We start from the raw sequence: 19,928 nt of genomic DNA, 5'->3' as shown, positions 1-19,928 counted from the left end.
CCTCCAGATCAACACCCTGCCCTGCCTGCAGCTGGCCAAGGGCTGGGAAATGTCCTCCAGCAGCCTCTGTCCGGCACAGGAGCAGGGTTGGGCTGGGGCTCAGGAGGAGCCAAGCCCACAGGAACAAGGACAGAGCATCCCAGGCACAGGAGACAGGGAGTGGCTGAAATGGGGCTCCTGGCCCTCCCCACCAGTCCCTGCTCCCTCCTGGGAGCCTGGGAACAGGCTGCACCTTTGGAGTACACAGATATTTTGGTTCTTCTAGTAGAGGAACAGCAGGCCAGACCATATGGCAATTTCTCCCTGGCTACTTAACGAGTGATGCATTAATTGTGTTGGCTAATTCAAGGAGTACAGGAAGGTACCTGGTGCCTGCTGCTCCCTGTGCCATCACTTGTAGCAAGATGTCTCTTCCTGCTGCCTAAAACCGGCCCTGGGGAAGGTGAGCTCCTCCAAAGGTGCTGAGTTAGACTGACTCTGGTGTTGCTGATGTTACTCTCCTGTCAAGGCTCTCCAGGCAGAGAGCAGGAAAGCAGAAGGTTTGTGTTTTCTACTCTGGGGTGCAGAAATGAGCAGCCAGAGCTCTGCACTGTGCCACAGGCAAGCCCCCAGCTACAGGAGAGATTTTACTCTCACTGCAGTTCCAGCAGGCAGCACCCTGCTCACCCCTGTCCTGCCCTCTCTCCTCATCCACTTTTGCAGCCAGAAAACTGAATATTAGATATGAGCAAGGGGCCAGAGCTCTTTAGCTCTCAGCTCTACCAGAGCTGTCAGAAGGGAAGCATTAAGCCTGTGCCAGGGCACTTGAGGTGATGCTGAGCCATTGCAGCTTTAGCACAGGACTCAGCCTCTGGTGAATGAAGTTAATACAGGGGATTACAAACTGCAGCAAAGGAGGGCAAATGCACACATTTGCTCGTGCCATCAGCAGGCACAGGTGACACAGAGGCAGCAGCCAAGAGCCAGAAGAGCAACCTGCCAGCAAGCACAGCCAAAGTTGCCAGGAAAGCCTCGGTGTTCATCTCCAAGGAGAGCTCTCCTGCTCTGTGTGGCACTGATGGAGCACAGCCCCAGCAGGCTCCACACTCCCTTTCAAGGCAGCAGTTCTGCTCCAGCTCTGCAAACACACAAACACAGCAGGAACAACCTCCAGCACTCCACACAGGTAATGCTGCTGAGATAAACCTCTCTGTAACACAGAGCACCCAGCACTGAGGCGAGGGCTCCACTCACTCTCTGTGTCAGCAGTTTCCAAAGACAGTCTCAATGAATTAGCAGGATCTGGAAATGGCAGTGCTGCAAAAAACCCCAGAGGATTAACTGGTCTACTGAGGCAAGAAATTGGGAAGTGCTGAGGAAGCAGCTGTGACCCAAGGCAACTGTAGATCCTTCAGTGTGGTGTTCCTGGGCTGAACCTGCAGCTATTGACCCTGAACCCAGCAGCACAGTGTGGCCAGGAGCTGGCAGCAGCACATCCTCAGTGGCTCACCACTGCCCATGGACGCCCTGCTGCTCTCACCTGGGCAGGGGCTGTCCAGGAGCATCACTGGACAGCTCTGAGACCTCCTGCTCACACAGAACAAGCTACATAAATCCCACAGTTCTGCTTAGTCAGGTCACCAAGATTTTTAAATTCAGCTGGGAGCCAGGATTGTTACCCTGTGCCAACTGCTGGCCATGAGGGTGGCGTGCCAGGCCGGGAGAGAACCACCCCAGGGAAGAGGTGATGCACAGCTGCCCCTTTTTAGCTCTTTGTGCAAGAAATCTGCCGGCAGAGGAAGCGTGTGGAGCTGCCAGGAAATCCCTGCAGTGCCTTCAAGCTAACTAACAAGCTGCCAAAAGAAAGGTCAGCTGGAAATTACAGCCAGCTCCCTGCATGAGTTCAACTCAGGTACAAGGAGGGAATGAAAAGAACCCCAGAATCTACCTGTGCATGCACAACCCTTCCACAGGGCAAGAGCTGTGTGTGAAGCTGGAGATGCAGGGAAGGGACAGCCCTGTGGGGCACATGATGGACCTGCTCCTCTCTGGCTGAACAAGGGCAGAGCCACAGCAGGAGGGGGAGAGGAGCAGGAGGCTCTGCAGAGCTGAATCACTCCATTATATTGGATCAAGAGAAGCATCTCTGTGTCCGAGAGCTGCGGGTACAAGCGGTGCCATTCTGTGCTCGCTGACACTTGATCCCCTGCCCTGCTGACACCAACAGAAACCCAGCAGCCCCCACCCCTCTTGCATTTCTTTGCAAAAGGAAAAACCAACAGCAGCGAGCAATCAAAGTCCAAGTGGGAAAAGTAAATACCCTCTTAGCCTCCTCTCCAGGAGGAGAGTAACGAGCCCCCCTGGGAGCCCTGGGTGGGCTGAGTGACCTGTGTGGCACAGCAGCCTCTCCACAAACAGAGCAGCGAGAGGCTCGGGAGCAGCTGGCACACTCCACACTTCCCAGCAGCTTTTATGTAAAGAGCTCGAGTTCATTAAGCCTTTGGCCTGTGTGTGATTGCCAAGGGTTGAGCACAATGCCCTGCTCCTCACGGCTGCCTGCTGCCTCCAGCTCCTGCCCAGCTCCTTGAGAGGCTTTCCCAGAGCACAGGGGATGCCCTGCTTGAGTGGGGACAAGCCCTGAGGGGAGCGGGGTCCTCTGCAGCAGAACTTGTCACCAACCTGCTCCAGTGGCACAGCCGGGTCCTCCACACCCCGCTCCAAGGTGGGGAGAGAAAGGAAAGTGCCTTAAATAAGTGCCAAAGTGGCCATCTGGGTTATTTCAGGGCCTGCCTCCCTCTTCATGCAATGTACAGCCCTAAGAAAAAAACCCCAAGCAGAGTGTAATACAAGCAGCAGCTGATGCCACAGAGGACGAGCTGCCCCCTCACTTATTTCAATGCAAAGGTGTGTGGGAGGAGAAGTGTGGAGTCACTCCTGGAGGCTTAAAGAGCAATCTGAGCCTCGGCAGTTTTGCAAACCTCCTCTCCCCTTCCCCCCACATGTCCTCAAAGAGCACAGATCGGTGTTTTTTAAAGTTTCTGCTCAGGATGTGGGAAGGGCCAAGGCAAGGCAGGCTGTTCTTCAGGCTGAGCCTGCCTCCCTGCACCACCTCCACAGGTGCCAGGACCATGCCAGGTGCCACTGCAGTCACCTTTGCTGGTGGAGCTCTGTCACAGGTGGCTGCTGGTGCTGGCCAGGGAAGGAGTTGTGCGCTGGCAGTGTGGGCCAGCAGCTGGGCTGGCCTCATGCTCCTTTAGGAGCACTTGCTTGGAAATGCTTCCAACTCCCCTAACTCGCCCTGGACTCCTGCCATGGCCATCAGTGACCCTGTACCCCAAGAGCCAGCAGTCCAGCCTGCCTCAGTTTCCCCTCCCAGCTGGGTCAGCCCTGCAGGGAGGCACCCAGGGAACACCCACATGGGACACCCATCTGTCTGGAGCTCCTTCATGCTCTCCTCAGAAAAGGCCAGGACAGCTGAGAGCTATTCCTGGAAAGCCTAAAAACACCATGGCTGAGTCAGTGCTGAGGCTCTGCCTGCACGAGGCCATGGCAAGGCTGCCCCAGCACAGCCTGCCACTGCAGGGCTGAGCTATGCCAGGACACTGTGCTGCCAGCAGCCCCTTGGAGGAGGCAGACAGACAGAGGCAGGGACACGGAGGAGCAGCCCAGCTCCCTCTGCTCTGCCAGCCCAGACACACATCAGTGTCACAAGGAGGGCTGAGAGCAAGCAGCACCCTCACCAGTTGCTCAGACAATGAGCTCAGTCTCCCCTCGATGCTAAAAGCTCTGCTTGGAAAATTGCTGAGCTAGCAGAATCTGCCATTTCAGTTTTACCCATTTCCTGTTATTAGATAAAACAGGATCAGAGGGATGAGCTCCTGCTACCCTGGGCTTTTGCCATGCTCCTGATACAGCCACTGCCTTCTGCAGGTAAACACTGGCACATCTTGATTTCAACAGGAGCCAGGGCACAGCATGAATTATTTGTGGTAAGGCTGACCCATTTAACAGCAGAAAGACAGCATTCATTCAGGCCCAGATCCCCCAGAGGCTTCTGGTGTCACTTTACCCACAGGACAATAGAACCCCATGGCTATCTCTGTCCATCTCACTGGGAACAGGGGTAGCTGTCCTAGGCTGTCCTGTCATGCTCCCAGCACTTCTGGAGAACAAGTGACACCTCTATAGCCCTTTCAGAACAAACCACTGGCTTCTGCTGACCACCTTTGATCAGTGTTTTGTGACCTCTATAAACACACATGGGAAGCAGAACAAGATGAACCCACAGAGCCTTGAGACAGGGAGCAGTCCCTGTGACAGCTCTGCTTCAGGCAAGACCAGGGCCAGAGGATGCCAGCAGTGTTTGCAGGGTGGCTGCCAAGTTCTGCTCAGGATCCTTCCCTGCACAGCTCCTGCTAAGCTCTTGTAGTCTCCCATCCTCTGTGCACAGGCCAAGGCAGCCTGTGAGGGGTGTTTCACATCGAGGGGATGCTGAAGTCTTGGAGATACATTTCTGGCAAGCTTCTCTGAACCACAGATCTGCATCAGGCCTTTGTGGACCATACCTTTGTCTGCCAGGGACAGGGTGCTGTTGAAGTACTGCTCCTCCACAGTCCATGCCGTGTCATTGATCTTGTTGGACACCCCACAGGATCCAAGGCAGCTCACCTTGATGGCTGTGTAGAGACAGGACACACGTCAGCACTGGGAGAAAGCAAAACCTCAGGTTCAGACTTGCTTCAGGTACTGTACTGTGCAGGAGCAGTGCCTCATGAAAACACACATGGGGTGGGAAAATGGAGCAGAGGAATCAGGTCATGCTTTCATTCCAAAAGTATGTTTTCCAGCACTCCCAGCACAACTGAGCACTCCCTGCTACCCCAGTACTATTCCCAGATATTATCACCTTTGAAATCCTCAGGCTGGTTTCCATGCACTGTGGAAGCCCTTACCAGTAGTGATTGCATCTCCCTGACACATAACCCTAAACCTCTCTCCCAAATGAAGCAGGTAAACCTCCCTCCCAAAACACTCTGGCTGAGAGCAGAAGCCTTGGGTGCCACTGTCCAGACAGGGATGAGCAGACTCCCACCCCACAAGGAGCCAGGCATCCCACAGAGTGTCTCAGCATCCCTGGGAGCAGAGACACATTAACCAGCTGAACAAGGGGTTCAAACAGCCCTGTTTGAAGAAGCAGCAGAGAGCTGGACCCCCCAGTTCAGCCTGGACAAGCTCTCTACTGCTTGAATTCATAGCCCTGTCACCCTCAGAGGACATTCCCAGTCCATGAGAGCCTGCTCCCAGCTCCTGGGGTGAGTCTCAGCTTCATTAGCTTGCAGCAAAAGCACTTTGCCCATTAACACTTGTCCTGCACCAGAACCTCCAAAATATCCATACACACGTCACTTCCCAGCCAGACATCAGTTCTAAGGGAGTGGCTTCCTCCTCTGTTAGAGGCACAAGGCTCAGCAAAGCCACACAGGAAGGTTTGGAAGCATCAGAGGGGCCATCTGACCCTCCCAAAAGCAAGGACAGTAATTTGAGCTATGTTTGTGCCTATAGAAAGCCACCCCAAGAGCTCAGCCTGCAGCGTGGCTCAGGAGAGCTACGTGGCTCTCACAGGAGCTCCCCACAGATATTTTCAGTTAGTCTTGGCCAATACTCAGCAGGCTGAAATTAGATTCTGATGTCGACACCGGACCACAGAGACAGACAAACGTGACAGACTGGCCTTGCTGCACAGCAAGACATGATCTGCATTGCTACCCCCAAACAGGGAGGATGCAGGCAGACCTACTGTGGCACAAACAGAGCCTTCAGGGCTGTCCCAGCCTGAACATCTCCCACCTGAAACCCATCAGGTTTTGCAAGAGCTTTACTGGAACCCACAGAACTCCCTTCCCCATCTGCCAGGCGAATAGTTCTGCTGGCAAAAAGGATCCTCTAGACAGACTTTTTGCCTGTTTGACTTATTTGCTTCCCTGTATTCCAGCTGCATCCACAGGAAGCATCTTGCTGGAAGCAGGTGGCCAGTTTCCCTTGGCTTAGGGGCTCTCCCCTCCCCTCCACAAGTGTTCTCAGCCCTGTTGATATCAGTACCCCCACCCACCTGCCCAAAAACTGGGGGCTGCATGTTATTGCTGCTTGCAACCACCTCAAACAGCTCTCCAGAGCACCTGCCTGGCCAATGTGACAGTGTCTTCCACACTGACTTGAGACGGGGTGGAAAGAACCCCAAATCCAGCCCTCTCTGCAGGGGAAACACGCAGCTCTTACCCCAGTCACAGCAAGGGGGTCATGCAGCCAGGTGGAATGAGCTCCTCAGGGCTTAAAGTCTGAAATCCCACAAGGAAGAAGAGCCTTCCCCAGCAGATCTCCTGCCATACCCTCACAGCTGATCCTGACAGTGAGATGAAGAGCCTCTTGCAGTCCAAGTGTTGTTCTACACTCAAGGACAAAGGATAAGCAGGTCCAGACGCCAACTCTCATCAACCAAACATCAATGCAGCAGCGAGGCTGACACATCCCTGCCTGGTTTGTGTCTGTGATGTGCTTTGGCACTTCCAAGGCAGGGAAAGGACAGGATAACGTGGCCTAGGATGGGAACTCCCCCACCACAGCACAGAGCACACCTGAGCAGACACATCACAGTGAACCCTCCACACACCCCCAGGTGACATCCAATACTCTCTTTTGCCAGATGGCAGAGCCAAAGCCATGGAGGGGCCTCAGCATCAGGAGCAGGAAAGGTTTTAGCGGGGTGGTGTCCTGTGTTTCTGCACACTGGTGCCATGTTCCCACCTCAGACATACTGCTGCATCTCTGGGCTCACAACGAGCCTGTCCCACTCTGAATTAGCCCACAAAACACAGATGGAGCCACTCAAATCAAGCACAGACTCACCCACTCCATTCCCTCATTTTCACACAGGAGATGTGAGCAAGAAAAGCCCAACCAAAAACTGGAGAACTTTCACATCCTTCAGGAGAAGCAGCCCCTGAGCAGGCACCACAGGAGTTTATAGATCACCACCATCTGTTCAATGCCCAGAGAAGGCTGACAGGCTCTGATTCCAGCCCGATGCTGCACTGCAATGTGGAGGCTCCCAGTTCCAGGGAGGCAGGTGGGTGGGAATGCTCAGGAACTGAGCTGTGGCCCAGCTCCCTTCCCACGGCAGACAAAGCAAAGGCAGTGGGTCTCAGTCTGACACTCAGAGCCTGTGCTTGGGACCCTGCTGCCATGGTCAAGCACTAGGGCTGAAGTCAGACCGTGTCAAAAATCCCTCTACACAGGAGATGTCAGCTCCAAGGCTTCTCAATTAACCACTGGCATTCCAAACTGGCACAGTCACAGCCAGCTGTGCCTACAGAGGAGGGACAGTCCCTGGAGGGATTGCTCTGAGGGGTTCCTGTCCTTCAGCTCCACCAAGACCTCTCCAGCCACATTCCCTGACCATCACACGCCCTGGGTTTGCCATTCCAGTGCCAAGCAACAGAAAGCAGCATTTCAGGCTGAAAAGTTTGAAGGAATTTCACTCTCCCCTTCCCTCTATGCTCTCCAAAATTCCCAGTGTCCCCTCACCAGGCACACCAAGTCACCACACTTAGGACAAGCCTTGGAGCAGTTCAGGGGCCAGAGATTTGTTATGGAGCATCTTCTCCAGCCTGCTCCAGGTGCATGAGCTCCCCACACCTCATTGGGGAAAAACGGGGTGGACAACAGCTCTGAGTTATTGCCCCACAGCTGACAGTGTGGCTGGACACAGGGATTGCATATCCCACCTCATCCCCCAGGCTCCTGGAGGAGCCAGCAGATCCCCAGACCCCTGCAGGGGACATGATGCTGAAGGACAGCCAGAGAGCCCCCCAGTTTCATCCCCAGAGCAGGAAAGACCAGCAGATACAGGGCCAGGTTATTTGGGAAGTTTCAGAAGTCCCTGGTTCGACAGATCAAACCATTCATCTCACTCCTAACCAGATTTTGGAACAGTGAACCATAAAATCAGCCTCTCCATGAGCATCCCATGGGCAGAGGGAGATACTGGGGACTTGCCTGGCTCTCTCTTGCCCACAAGCAGGAGGAGGGACAGGGATGTGTGACAGGCACAGCTCAGGCATGTGGCTCTGGGGGCAGCTGGAACTTAAAAACGGCATTGTCAGGACAGACCTGGCAAAACCAGCACCATCACAGCTGCTGCAACAGAGCCACCTGAGCACAGAGCTTGTCAGCCTGCCTGCCAGGAAGGAAAAGTCTGAGCCTTTCCAAGGAAATCTTGGAACTGCCAAGCTGCAGGCAGAGGAAATAAGAATACTTTCTGCATCAGAATAGGCCAGTTCTAGCTATTAGAAACCCATTAAAAATGCCTCTGGAATCCAGTGCTACCAGTGGCCCCAGTCCCCTCCCTCCTGCTCCCTGTGTACCCAGGCTGATTTGAATAAATACAGGAAAAAACAAAGTCCAAAAACAGTAAGGGGAGTGGAAGGGGGAGGCAAAGAGAAGAAATGAATGATGAAGCCATGCAGAAGGCAAGAGCCCTTGACCCCTGCAGTCCCTCAGGGATTCAGGGAAGCGGGCAGCTCTGCATCCAGCCAGACACATCTTTAGCAACGCGCTGCAGCACGCGCCAAATGCTGGAAATAAAAGGAGACAGCTCAGCCATATCCATCTCTGCACAAAGTAAAAATAGAGATGCCAGGAGCTGGGCATGTCTGCCTTCTTCCAAGGTGATTTAAGGAGAGCAGCCATAGACTCCAAACTGTTTTTTCTCCTGACCCAGCGAGTTGCCCTCCTCAGGGGAGCTGGTGTGGCACCTGGGGCAGGAGGAAAGCACAGCACACACATCCTCTCCTCAGCCAGGGGCAGGCTGTGTGTGCACATCCCTGCTTCCAAAATCCAGCCACATGTTGAGCAAGCTCAGTGGTCACCCTGCACTCAGCCCCAGTCCCAAGCAAATGCCTCTGTCATCAAGTCTCACCTATGTCACACACCTGCTGCAACAGGTATGGGCAGAAGGGGAGGGAAGAGGCTGCTGCACCTTGGTCAGTTTGGGTTTTCTAGGCTGGGCAAGGGAAACAGCAAAACCAGTTCATAAAATCACAGAATGCCCTGAGCTGGAAGGGACCCACAGTCCCACTCCCAGCCCTGCACAGACTCCCCCAGCATCCCAGCCTGGGCATCCCTGGAGCTCTGGCAGCCTCGGGGCCGTGCCCATTCCCTGGGGAGCCTGGGCAGTGCCAGCAGCCTCTGGGGGAAGAACCTTTCCCCAATCCCCTGACACAACCTGACACAGTTGGAGGTGGTGGCTGTTGCAGTTGGCGGCAGCTTAGGCAGGACAAACAGACCCTGCCATCATTCCCTTTCCTCTGCAAGGACAGACGAACACAACCGAGCTCTGACAGCTGAGCTCTGAAATGGCACTTACAAACAGCCCTGGGATTTTGCCAGCTGAAGCTTACCCGGGTCACCACATGGCCTCAGCCGTGTCTGCTGGGCCCAGAGGCTCCAGCCATCCCTGCTGCAGGGAAGGAAGGGAGTTGCCACCTATAGCAACCCCAGGGGAGTGACAGCTCTGCCCCAGGGGCAAAGTGACCCACAGTCATTATCCTGGCTATGCATGAATTGTTTTAGTCAGAGTCCAGCCCAGCACGAGGAGAGGCAGGTGGTATGGACACACAAGGATGTCCTCATCCCAGCAATGCAGAAGCCTCTCAAGAGAGGCTGGGCAGGTGTGTACCAAAAAAAATTCAGGAGAACAAATCTTGTCTAAGTCCTTTCCCAGGCAGGTCAATCCTCTCCTCCGTTACAAGCATTTTCTTCCATCAGGCTGAAAGCAACAGGAAAACCTACATTTTCCAGCTCCTCCCCAAAACCAAGGGTCAACATAAATCCTGATACAAGAAAGTCAACTCTTGGGCTCCTGTTTAGAACAAACTCCTGCTCAAAACGAAGGCTTTTCTCCCTTGTGGAGCCGACAGGTTTATTTATAGCATCACAGTGTTTTATCAGCATGCTGGCTGCCCTCAGAGGAAGGGGGTCATCTTGAACATCTGGAATTAAATCCTCAGCTGAGTACACTTAACAAGCCTGGATCTACACATGTCAAGCTGCAGGGGGAAAACTCACGAGTGAACAAGGCCACACAGGCTGCAGGAGAGGGATGAACACGTGCCACAAAGTCTGTGCCTTGGATCTGCCAGAGGCAGCTCCTTAGCAACAGGCTTGAAACAGCACAGCACAAACACCACTGCACCTGCACCACTGCACCTGCACCACTGCACCTGCACCACTGCACCTGCACCACTGCACCTGCACTCAGGGCCTGACCAAGGGGCTTCACCCCCTCCAGCCCCTCACCCTGATCCCATCATTCTACTGCTGCTACAACCACCTCAATGCTCCCCAGACCTCCTCCAGAAGGGGATGCTGGGGTAATCCTTTCTCCAAAACTACCTCTTGCAAAACCAGCACAAGTTTGGGATTTTTTAAGCTTCAAACTGGTGTAGTCCCCAGTGCTGGGCTGCACAGACTGGGAAGGGGTGGGGAGAAGTGGGCTTGTTCTGCTTGAGAGCCAGGCAGAGCAGAGTCTGGACATGTCCTGGCAGTGCCTCAGACCACCTTTGGGAACCCAGATTTTCACCCCATCCTAAGCAGGCAGCAAAGTCCAGCAGAGCTGCTCCACACACAGGGCAGAGGTCAGTGATGTCATTCCCTGGGTACTCCTGCAAGGAGAGCAACTGTGCCCCACCCCAGCGTGCTGAAGGACCATCCTCTTCCTCCCAGGCTGGGCTGGCAGACACAGGCACCCCTGAGTGCTGGGAACAGCCAGATCAAACAGCAGCAAGAAACTTTTTGGCAGAGAGAGGCAGATCTCACAGCTCCCCAGGAATATCTCCATGCCAGCCACCCACCTGAGCCACACTGCCAGCACTCACAGCCTCCTCCTCTCCCAGCATCCATCCCTCCAAGTGTTGGAGGGGAAAAGCAGAGAGGTTGCAGAGGAGCAGAAGGCTGGAGGAGAGATGGAGGCAGCGTTTCATGTGGAGCTTCAACTGCCCCAGGGTGTGAAACCTGGATCTTTAATCTCAAAAAAAATCCTTTCCTTTCTGCTACTCTGGACAGAAATTCAGAGTGGGAAACTGGGACCTGTTTGGAGACTGCAGTGCCTGCCCTCCTCCTAGAACTGCATTTGAAGCTCACTTCTGTTCATGTCATCCATGAGGAAGCAGCCTCTGTTGCTCTCAGGTGGGATGGGACCAACCAGGGCCTCCTGCAAAGGAACATCTCATATTTAGGATCTCAGCAGGGTCCAGAAAAGTTTTATTCATGATCCCCTGTACGAGACAGATTTATTTTAATAAATTTAATGTAGATTTCATTTACTCCATCCTTCTCAGGGGACCTGGGTAATAAGTTGGATTTTGTGAGCCCTGAATTTAAGTAAGCCTATGCTCTTCAAAGCAAAACAAGGCTGTACATACATAAGCAGTCAGGGCATCTTAATCTTCAGCACTTGGCCTCTAGAGCAGCCCTGTGGGAAGGGAATGCAAGTCCCAGATGCCCAACATGCAGCCAGACAAGTGGAACAGAATCAGCAGCTCACCCTGGCTCTCAGGAATGCTGATGGATGCCAGGACCTGCCAACACTCAGCACTTCAGCCAGCCAGGGACCACAGCCACCCTTCCTCAGGCTGAGCAGTGCTAAAACAGAAGTGAGGAATCTCTTTTTTTATAGCTTGCCCAAAGTGAAATAGGTTTCCACCCAGCATTTAACACGACTTTAGGCCAGAGGAGTCAAGATATTCTAGTACAATTGACTTGGCTGTCTAAAAAAAGAACTAGGCAAGAAACTCCACCACGACCTACCACAGAGCACTGCAGATCCCAGGGGGAATGTGCTGGATGCTGGTGTGAGAAAACGCCCCTTTAAACTCATTAACTCAATTGTTCTTTCCCAGCAAGTGCAAAGCACCTTTTCCCACCTCGTCGGCAGAACAAGCTGCGATTCCCATGGAAAAGGAGCAGCCAGGGAGGCTGAGCTCTCTGATGTCCTGGGAACACACCTCTGTGTGCGACCACCGCCAGCCCTGCTCCCACACCCTGGAGCAGGTTTGACGAGCTCTTTCCCCAGACAGCCCCTCTGCCCCCGCCGCAGGAGCATCACCCTCCACGCTGGGTGCAAAAGCCACTGCAGAAGATAAACAGCCGACTGATCAGGTTTCCCTACTCACCACAAAGAGGCTGATTCACCAGAGCCTACTCCCTTTTCAGACTCTTTCTAAATAAATGCTTCAAAGACTTCTGGAAATTCATGCTTAACAGGCTTACTGTAATACCAGAGCAGCAGGACTCCTGTGGGCCAGGCTCTGCCGTGGGACTGAGTCACGCTCATTTTCTTTTGAGTCTCTCAGATACCCTTTTCTAAGAGGTAAGGCTACAAGTCCTGTTGGCTGGTGCTCAGTTTGGCACCTCACTGCCACCCACAACACAGCCAGACACAGCTCTCCTCTCCCAGCAACAGACAGCCCTGCAGATTTAAGTTTGGGAGAGATGACACTTGGCCATCCTCTCCTGGGCACAAATTCCCCAGCACCCATTCTCCAGATGAGGAGCACAGGTAATGTCCCTGGTGGGACAGGAGGTCTGTGACAGGCTGGGGCTGCAAGGACTCAGCACAGACCACACTGTCACAATCCTGGTCCTGAGTGAGCCTCTGCCTCCATGGCAAAAGGACTAAAGCAGCACACTCAGGACTGCTCAGCCATCCTGGGAACAGATTTGGTGTGAGGGTTTGGAGCCCACTTCCAGGGAGAGGAGGCAGGAGCAAGGAGTCAGGCAACCACGTGGAACCACACCAGGTCCATCCTCCTGCTGCTCCAGGTGCTGAACTCTGCAACTCAGCACACAGGACTGCTGAGACACCTTCAAATGATTTAATGCTGCTGCAGCTCCCAAGCATGAGCCTGGAGCCAGCTCCCTTCCTCCTAGAAGGGGAGATTTCAAGGGCTTTTGCTTGAAGAGCCTTATTTATAAGCAGTAAAGTGAGCCTGCATTTACTGCCCCCTCATCCTGGCCAGGTACCAGCACAGGCAGGTTCTTGTTGGGGAAGCAGAAAGGCACAGCACGGGATGAGAGATCCCAGCCTCACCTGCTCCCTGCTGAAGATTCCAGCATGGGAAGAGAGATCCCAGCCTCACCTGCTCCCTGCTGAAGATTCCAGCATGGGATGAGAGATCCCAGCCTCACCTGCTCCCTGCTGAAGGTTCCCCACGTCACACTGAGCTCTCGTGCACTGCTTTCGCACGTCTCAGCTGTCAAGAAATCTCCCAACCCCAGCATCTTCAGAGAAAACAGCCAGAATCCACTTCACTAAGCATAAGAGCTGTTCCTATGATTTTCTTTGATGCCATTCAACACAAGCAGCTGGATTCTCTATTTATAGCAAGATCATCAGTTTGGAAAGATGACTTATGTTCTTGTTATCACCAGAGCACCAGATACATAACAAATCCTTGCTGTGCTGGGAGTGCTACAAGTTGGTAAGACAGTCCTCACGGTCAGGCTGGGCTCCTCAGAGATCCAAGCAGACAGAAAAGGAACATCTCGGACCTGAGCTGAACCTCTGACATTCAGACCCCTGCTGATACTCCCCATCGAGAACCCTCCAATTTCTACCCATACACTGAGCATTCCTCTCTAGGGTTGTTACCTTCCAAGCCAGTTTTATCCCACTCTTGTTGCAGGGAATATTTGGGATTCAGGAGGGTGTGTTTGGGAGGGATGAACAGTGAATCGCTGCAGCATTGTTACCTCTGGTCTGAGCTGCCTGAGCCAAAATGACTGTCAGAGAGCAGAGTGCCGTCAGCAAGAACAAAGGAGTGGAAGTCATAAGCATTAGTGCTCCAGAAATGATTCATGCTTCTTGGAAACAGCTTTTGCTATGGATATCTGACAAACTCCGGTTTTTAATGAAGGTTAAGGTGCTCAGAGATCAGGGTGTTTTTAAACAAGGTCTCCAAATAATTCCAGGTTGGCACCAGCTTGCCACCCTCATCTTGTCAAGGGGGTCAAAAGCAGCTCATACGTCCCTTAGGACACCCCATATCCTCTTCACTGCCATCATCCAGCATCTCAAAATCCCAATACACCTGTGAGAATTTACTCAAGCCATACAATTCAAACCCATGGCACTGGGCACCCCTCTGCACAGAGCAATATCCAGCCACAGGTACCCACCCACATTGTGGTGAAAGGCCTCCACCCCACAAACGGAGGGACAGTAAAACACCTCACTCCCAGCTGACTTGTGCACCCCATCACCAACTTTTAATTTGCCATCTGAGAGTGGGGAATGTGGATTTGCTGTTTAAAAGCCACCACAAGCAGACAGAAGCCTGAACACCTTTGTGGTATGGATCTATTTCAGATCCTGAACACAGCCCAGGGACTCTGAGCACATGCAGGCACAACTGTGCACAAGGCAGAAAATATGCTGACTGGCAACAGTCTGGTCCTTTGCTCATTTTCTCCTCTCCTAAGCACTTTGCATTTCTCCACGAGAGATTTGAAGAGTGACAGATTTTAAGAGCAGCACAAATAGGCAATTAACTTCCACAGCAATTCCTGTTGCCAGACTCCAGAGGTCACACCAGTAGCCTGAAGGCTGTCCGTTGGCTACCTCAGCAATCAGCCCCCAAGAAAAGAGGCACCAAACCAAAGCCCAGCCCCTGACATGTTTGCCAGGCCATTTCAGGAGTAGCTGCCCTGAGCAGGAGAAGGAAAAGACTTTCCCTAATACCTGGCAGAGCAGTTTTCTCTATGCTTTGGCACAGGTCAGGTCTGCAGCAGCCCTGCAGCACAACCCAACCACCCCACTCCCTTCTTCTCTTGGAAGGGCCTGAGCATCCTCTCTCTGGACAGCAGAGGATGATCCACATGTCCCTCCCCCTCTTACTGGCCATGAGAGCTTCTCACAACCCTTCACCAAATCAAGTGACAGCTCTGTGTCTTCTACACACCTACTTCTTCCCTGGGGATGACTTACAGCACAAAGTATTCCGCAACACGCTCCAAGCGGAGCACGCCCGTCCACACACCTCCCTGGCTGCTCCTCCTCTCCCAACACAGCCAGGGATAGGGAGCTGCCTTGGGACGAGAGGGATGGAAACCCACAGGCTTCTTCCTCCCAACCAGGGAGCCTCCCTGCCGCCTACCTGACTCCAGCCCTGAAAGACAAGCCACATCTCTGACAGCTCTGCGTGGCTCCAGGGAAGGGATAAGCACTCACACCCCGTTTGTCACACTTGGAAGCAAATCAGACAGACAGAACTCCACTCCACTTGTCCTCCCATTTTGTTAAACAAGGGATGGGAGGCCGTGGCATGTCTCCTCGCCAAGGAAAACAGCAAACAGTTTTTCAGCCGAGCACAGCGGTGCGCGGGCGGGGGCAGCAGCAGAGAGTGGCTCACTGCAGCAATGAGACACAAACCCATCTCGTGATGAGTTATTGACTCCAGAGGAGTTGGAACTATAGCAGCAAGCCAGCCAGGAGAGCAAAAATCCCTCTTTTGTTCCCCAGCCTCAGACAAACTTGGCCACACAGCTCCCTGCTGTCTCGCTTCACACAATGAGAAAAGAAAGTTAATCCAGCTCCCCTACAGCAGGAGCCATCCAGGCTGATGCTGTGGAGCCATCCATGAGCATTCCTGGGCAGCAGTGCCAGCCTGGCCTCATCCTGGCACCCACCACTGCTGGTGGATACCAGACAGCTCGAGGACCTCGTGGGACATGGCCAGGATCACCAGGGACAGTGATGGTGCTGCTCCTGCCCTCCAAACCCCCAGGCCTTGCTCAGGTCTGCAGGCACCGCGCTCCCTCCCCACACCAAAGCAGGGAGCAGCCCTGGGGTCCCCTGCTGCCAGCACAGGAATTTCCAATCCTCCTTTAGAGACAAACTTCTGACTCAGGGGAGAGCCAGATCACTATGCAGAGACTGAATCCACCTTTTCTCCAGCACTTTCCCAAGCCACAGCCTTCCTGCAAGAACAATGCTTTCCACTGTACCAGAGGTCAAGTGGCAGGAGAATCGTGGCCAGCAGAGTCCTTTGGTGTCATTTGTTCCCCTCAGGAAGGGCACAGGTTGCACACATGTCAGAACCACCAAACCCAAACTTCTCCCTACTGCCCTTCTAGGGAACAGAAGTTGCCTTTTAGTTTGGACACATGACCCAGGATTTCAGAGCCCTGCTCTTCATCCTCCTTCACCACCAGCTTTCTCTGTTCTCCATATGAGAAGTGAGAATATTTACTATATTTAAGATCAGAGAAGAAAATTATGACTCATGGGCTCTGCACTCTGCAGAAATGGGAATTATGTATCTGTATTTCTAGAGCATGAACAAACACAGGTACTTGTGTCTGGAGCTTTGTAGTTCAAGGGAGTGATTTTAAAGTCAAGTTATCCCTGCATAAACCTGGACAGGCAAATAACAGAGTGGAGAACAGCAAAGTGCTGAAATCTGTTCCGGAAAGCACTTGCTGTTTCTTTACTCTCAGTGATCTGGCAGAGAGGGCTGTTATTTTAACATTATGCTTGTTGAAGCCTCGCTGAACGGCAGGCAGGACCAAAATAATCCACATGGCCCCTGGAAGCCACAGAGTTGAGAGGAAAGTGCTCCAGCATCTCCAGGCAGCACAAACCTTTGTTCCTGCATGCTCCTGCTGGCAACCAGGATGGCCTGCCCTGCTCTGAATGAACTGGCTTCCCTCCTCCTTCCCCACAAATTAACTCCATCTCCAGCTGTCCCTGTGCAAGCTTCCTGTAAGATTAATTATTCTTTGTGCACACCCGTTTGATGATTTACCCAGAAAACCAGGCACAATGATTAGGAATTCTCCATTTCCATCAGCGCTTTCCCCTGAGGCTTGGAAGTTTTCTGGGCAGGTCTTTCACCTTGGCACAGGCACAGGAAGAAGTGTGGCTCCTCAGAAGGTCCACGTGGGTCACCAAGGAGCAGTGAGTATTTGTGATGCTGCTGCAAGGTCAGCTGAAGATGATGAGCTCCTGAACAGCCCTCAATGCCAGTCAGCAGGGCTGGCACTGACGCCAGTCTAAGTGGGAACATTTATGATCCCAAAAGGTGTGTCCCCAGCTATGCTGTCCCATGACCCAAGATTTCTCCTGTGTTTAGCAAGGCACAACGAGCTCTGTTTGCACTGTCACCTTTCAGAAGGTGTAATTTTCAAGAGGCAGAAGTTACTGTGTGAAGAGTCACCTGCAGGCTGGTTCTGGCTGTGATCTCACACACCACAGCACCGAGAAGTCACCGCACCGGACTCGCCTGGCTCAGGAAATGGAAAGCACCAAATCGTGGTGCTGTGGGCCACACCTGCCAGGGGTGAAGACTTTGTGTCTTCTCCTGGAAGCAGTTTATTAGCCTGGAAAGTCACAGCTGGCCACAGAAGGTGTATATGGGGGGTATATACAATATAAGATGAGTCGATGCCACCCAGCTCTCCCCATAGCCCAGCAGGAAGCCAGAGCATGTCAGGTTGTCTGATCCCTCCAGTGCTGAGCCCACAGAGCTCAAAGGGACTCACAAGTCCCTTGAAGATCTCTTTCACCTGCTGTTACACCAAAAGGATGTTTCAGATGTTTCTCACCCTCTTCCTCTGAGGGTGAGACATTTCCTTCACCCAGAAAGAAGGACAGGATGCCCAAGAGATCAGGTGTGAAGAGTTTAAGCACCAGAGACCATAAGACACACAGCAGGAGGGAGAACACACAGCAAAGAACCACCTTGTGCTTGGCAGAAGTTGGTTTCACATCCAAATGTTTTAACTGGGTGAGTTCTGACTCCAGTAATGGAAAGTTTCTACCCCAGCTCATGAAGCCACTGTACAGGAAACTCAGCATAAAAGAGCTGCTCAGGTGACCTCAGCACAGCACAAGCATCAACCACATGGAGCCCATGTCAGATTTTGGCTTGATGTTTCTGCCAACTTTTCTAGAGCTCAACTGCCCCAGATATTAAATCCCTGCACTAGCCCCAAACACCAAATCCCACAGCAAAACCCTTCCTGAGTTCAGGACCTGTATTTAACACCAGACGCTGATGCTTCTCAGAATCAAAGCAATAAGGAAACAGAAAGAAGGTCCAGAAGAAAGAGATACCTTCCTCCTTCCCTACAACAACACCAGGAAGCAAAGGAGAGCTGGTGTAGAGCAGGACCTGGCAGGTCCTCTCCAAGTGGGAGTTGTAGAGGCAGCAGCAAGGTGTAGCTTTGGCCAGCTGGCAGCACAGGGGGCCAGCACACCAAACCCTCCAAGGCCAAACTCTTGTCCCTCCCAAAAAGCACCCTCAGGAATGGATGGAAGTCAATGGGATGGGCCGAGGAGGGAAGTCAGCCAGATTTCATTTAGAGCATCTCTGCTGGAAGAAGTGTATCTGGGAGTACTCTCCAAGGAGATAAACGCTGGATCTGCAACTGTTTTGCTCTGACAGGACTTAAAGAGGCTACAAGTTTACACTTGTACTAGATACTTTTTTTCCACACGAAGCTTCCAAAAGCTGTTGCAGGCAACTGGGAGAGGCGCTCGCAAAAGCAAGGCGCAGGCAAGCATAGGCATCATCATCCAGGCTGACAGCTCTCGAACAGAGACTTCACATTTTACATTACTTGGTCTTTTTTTTTCCCCTCTCCAATAATTTGTTACAAAGGAAGCAGCATGCACACACGAGAAGCAAGCAAGACCTCAGGGAAAACAGCAAATCGGTTCACATTTCCACAGCACTGAGCACAAAGCTGACTTGCAAATGCGAATGACTTCTCTAAGGCGGGGGAGGAAGCTCCCAGTTTGGATGATCCGAGCCCAGCAGCTCCTTTCCCTGCAGTCCGACCTGCCGGAGCATGGCCTGAGCCTCGCATGGAGCTCAGCACCCCCTGCTCCAGACCACTGCTGCCCAGCGTGCGCACTCTGCCCTGGCACACACAGCACCTCGTACAAACCCCGGACATCTCCCACACTAGCGGAGCCACAACTCAAACGCCCGGCTTCATTCGAGATGTTAAAACGCGGCTGCTCGCTGCGAGGCGGTGAGTGCGGACCGCTCCTGCCAGGACACGGCATCGCCCATCTCCTCGCTCCCGTCCAGGCAGGGCTGCTGCCCACCGAGCATCGCCACCTCCTCCCATCGCCTGACACATTCGGCATCTTCCTCCTCCCTGCCCTAACACATTCCGGCTCTGTCCGAGCCTGGGGCAGCAGGCTCGGGGTTCGGGGGCCGTGCCAGGGCGATGCCGGCAGCCCTGGGGAAGCCTCGGGACTCCGGGAAAGCAGAACGAGGCGGGCGAGCTCCTCCACCACCTCCCGCTGCCACCCTGGGCACCCGCCAGCTCCGGAGGCTGCTGTGGCACAGCCCCGCGCCGGCTCGTTTTGGGAAGGGGGTTGGGAGGATGTTTGCTTATTTATGGGATGGGAGCAAAAAGTAAGAGGAAGAAGCGGAGGAGGAAATAATCCAGCAGGTTGCTCCCGTCAGCCCCTCCCGGCCGCCGCATGGCAGCGGGGGCAGCAGCGATGGGGCAGCTCCGGAGCCGCCGGTCCCCAGGGCCGGGGAAGGGAACGCGGCCGCTGCCCGGCACCATCCCCACGGCGCCCCGCGGGCCAGGGCAGCCCGTGAACCCCTCCCCGGGATATCCGCCCCGCCGTGCGGCCCCGCGGGCACGGCAGGGCACGGCAGGCCGCGGGCTCACCTCGGTACTGCAGCGAGCCCGAGAGCCGCACGGTGACGGTGCCGGCCAGCGGCTCGCCGGGGCTGTAGACGACGCGGCTGTCGCCCAGGCGGATCTCGAAGAGCTGCACCTTCCCCATGGCCGCACCGGCCCGGCCGCTCGCTCCCCAGCTCCGCTCGTACCTGCGGCCCGCGCTGTGCCTGCCCCGCCGGGCGGGCCCC

The 19,928-nt window shown here is 53.9% G+C and overlaps 1 protein-coding gene across 2 annotated transcripts in view; it reads right to left on the bottom strand.

Moving 5' to 3' along the window:
- ARRDC1 (arrestin domain containing 1) overlaps positions 1 to 19,928 on the bottom strand; it is a 30,174-nt gene extending 10,246 nt beyond the window's left edge. The window contains exons 1-2 of one of the 2 annotated variants that reach the window (XR_015278299.1): positions 19,729 to 19,913; positions 4,545 to 4,655 (exon numbers count right to left, since the gene is read on the bottom strand). Coding sequence is in view for 1 of the 2 variants with exons in the window: in XM_086858728.1 (XP_086714854.1) it covers positions 4,545 to 4,655; positions 19,729 to 19,846 (229 nt within the window). In the remaining variant the exon portion in view is untranslated. Of the gene's footprint in view, positions 1 to 4,544; positions 4,656 to 19,728 lie in introns of both variants that reach the window. The other variant, XM_086858728.1, reaches the window with a different exon arrangement.

Source organism: Cyanistes caeruleus, chromosome 20, assembly GCF_971803275.1.
Source record: "Cyanistes caeruleus chromosome 20, bCyaCae1.hap1.1, whole genome shotgun sequence".
NCBI classification, from domain to species: domain Eukaryota; kingdom Metazoa; phylum Chordata; class Aves; order Passeriformes; family Paridae; genus Cyanistes; species Cyanistes caeruleus.
The sequence above is the reverse complement of the archived record's forward strand: the minus strand, read 5'-3'. Positions and strand labels throughout refer to the sequence as shown.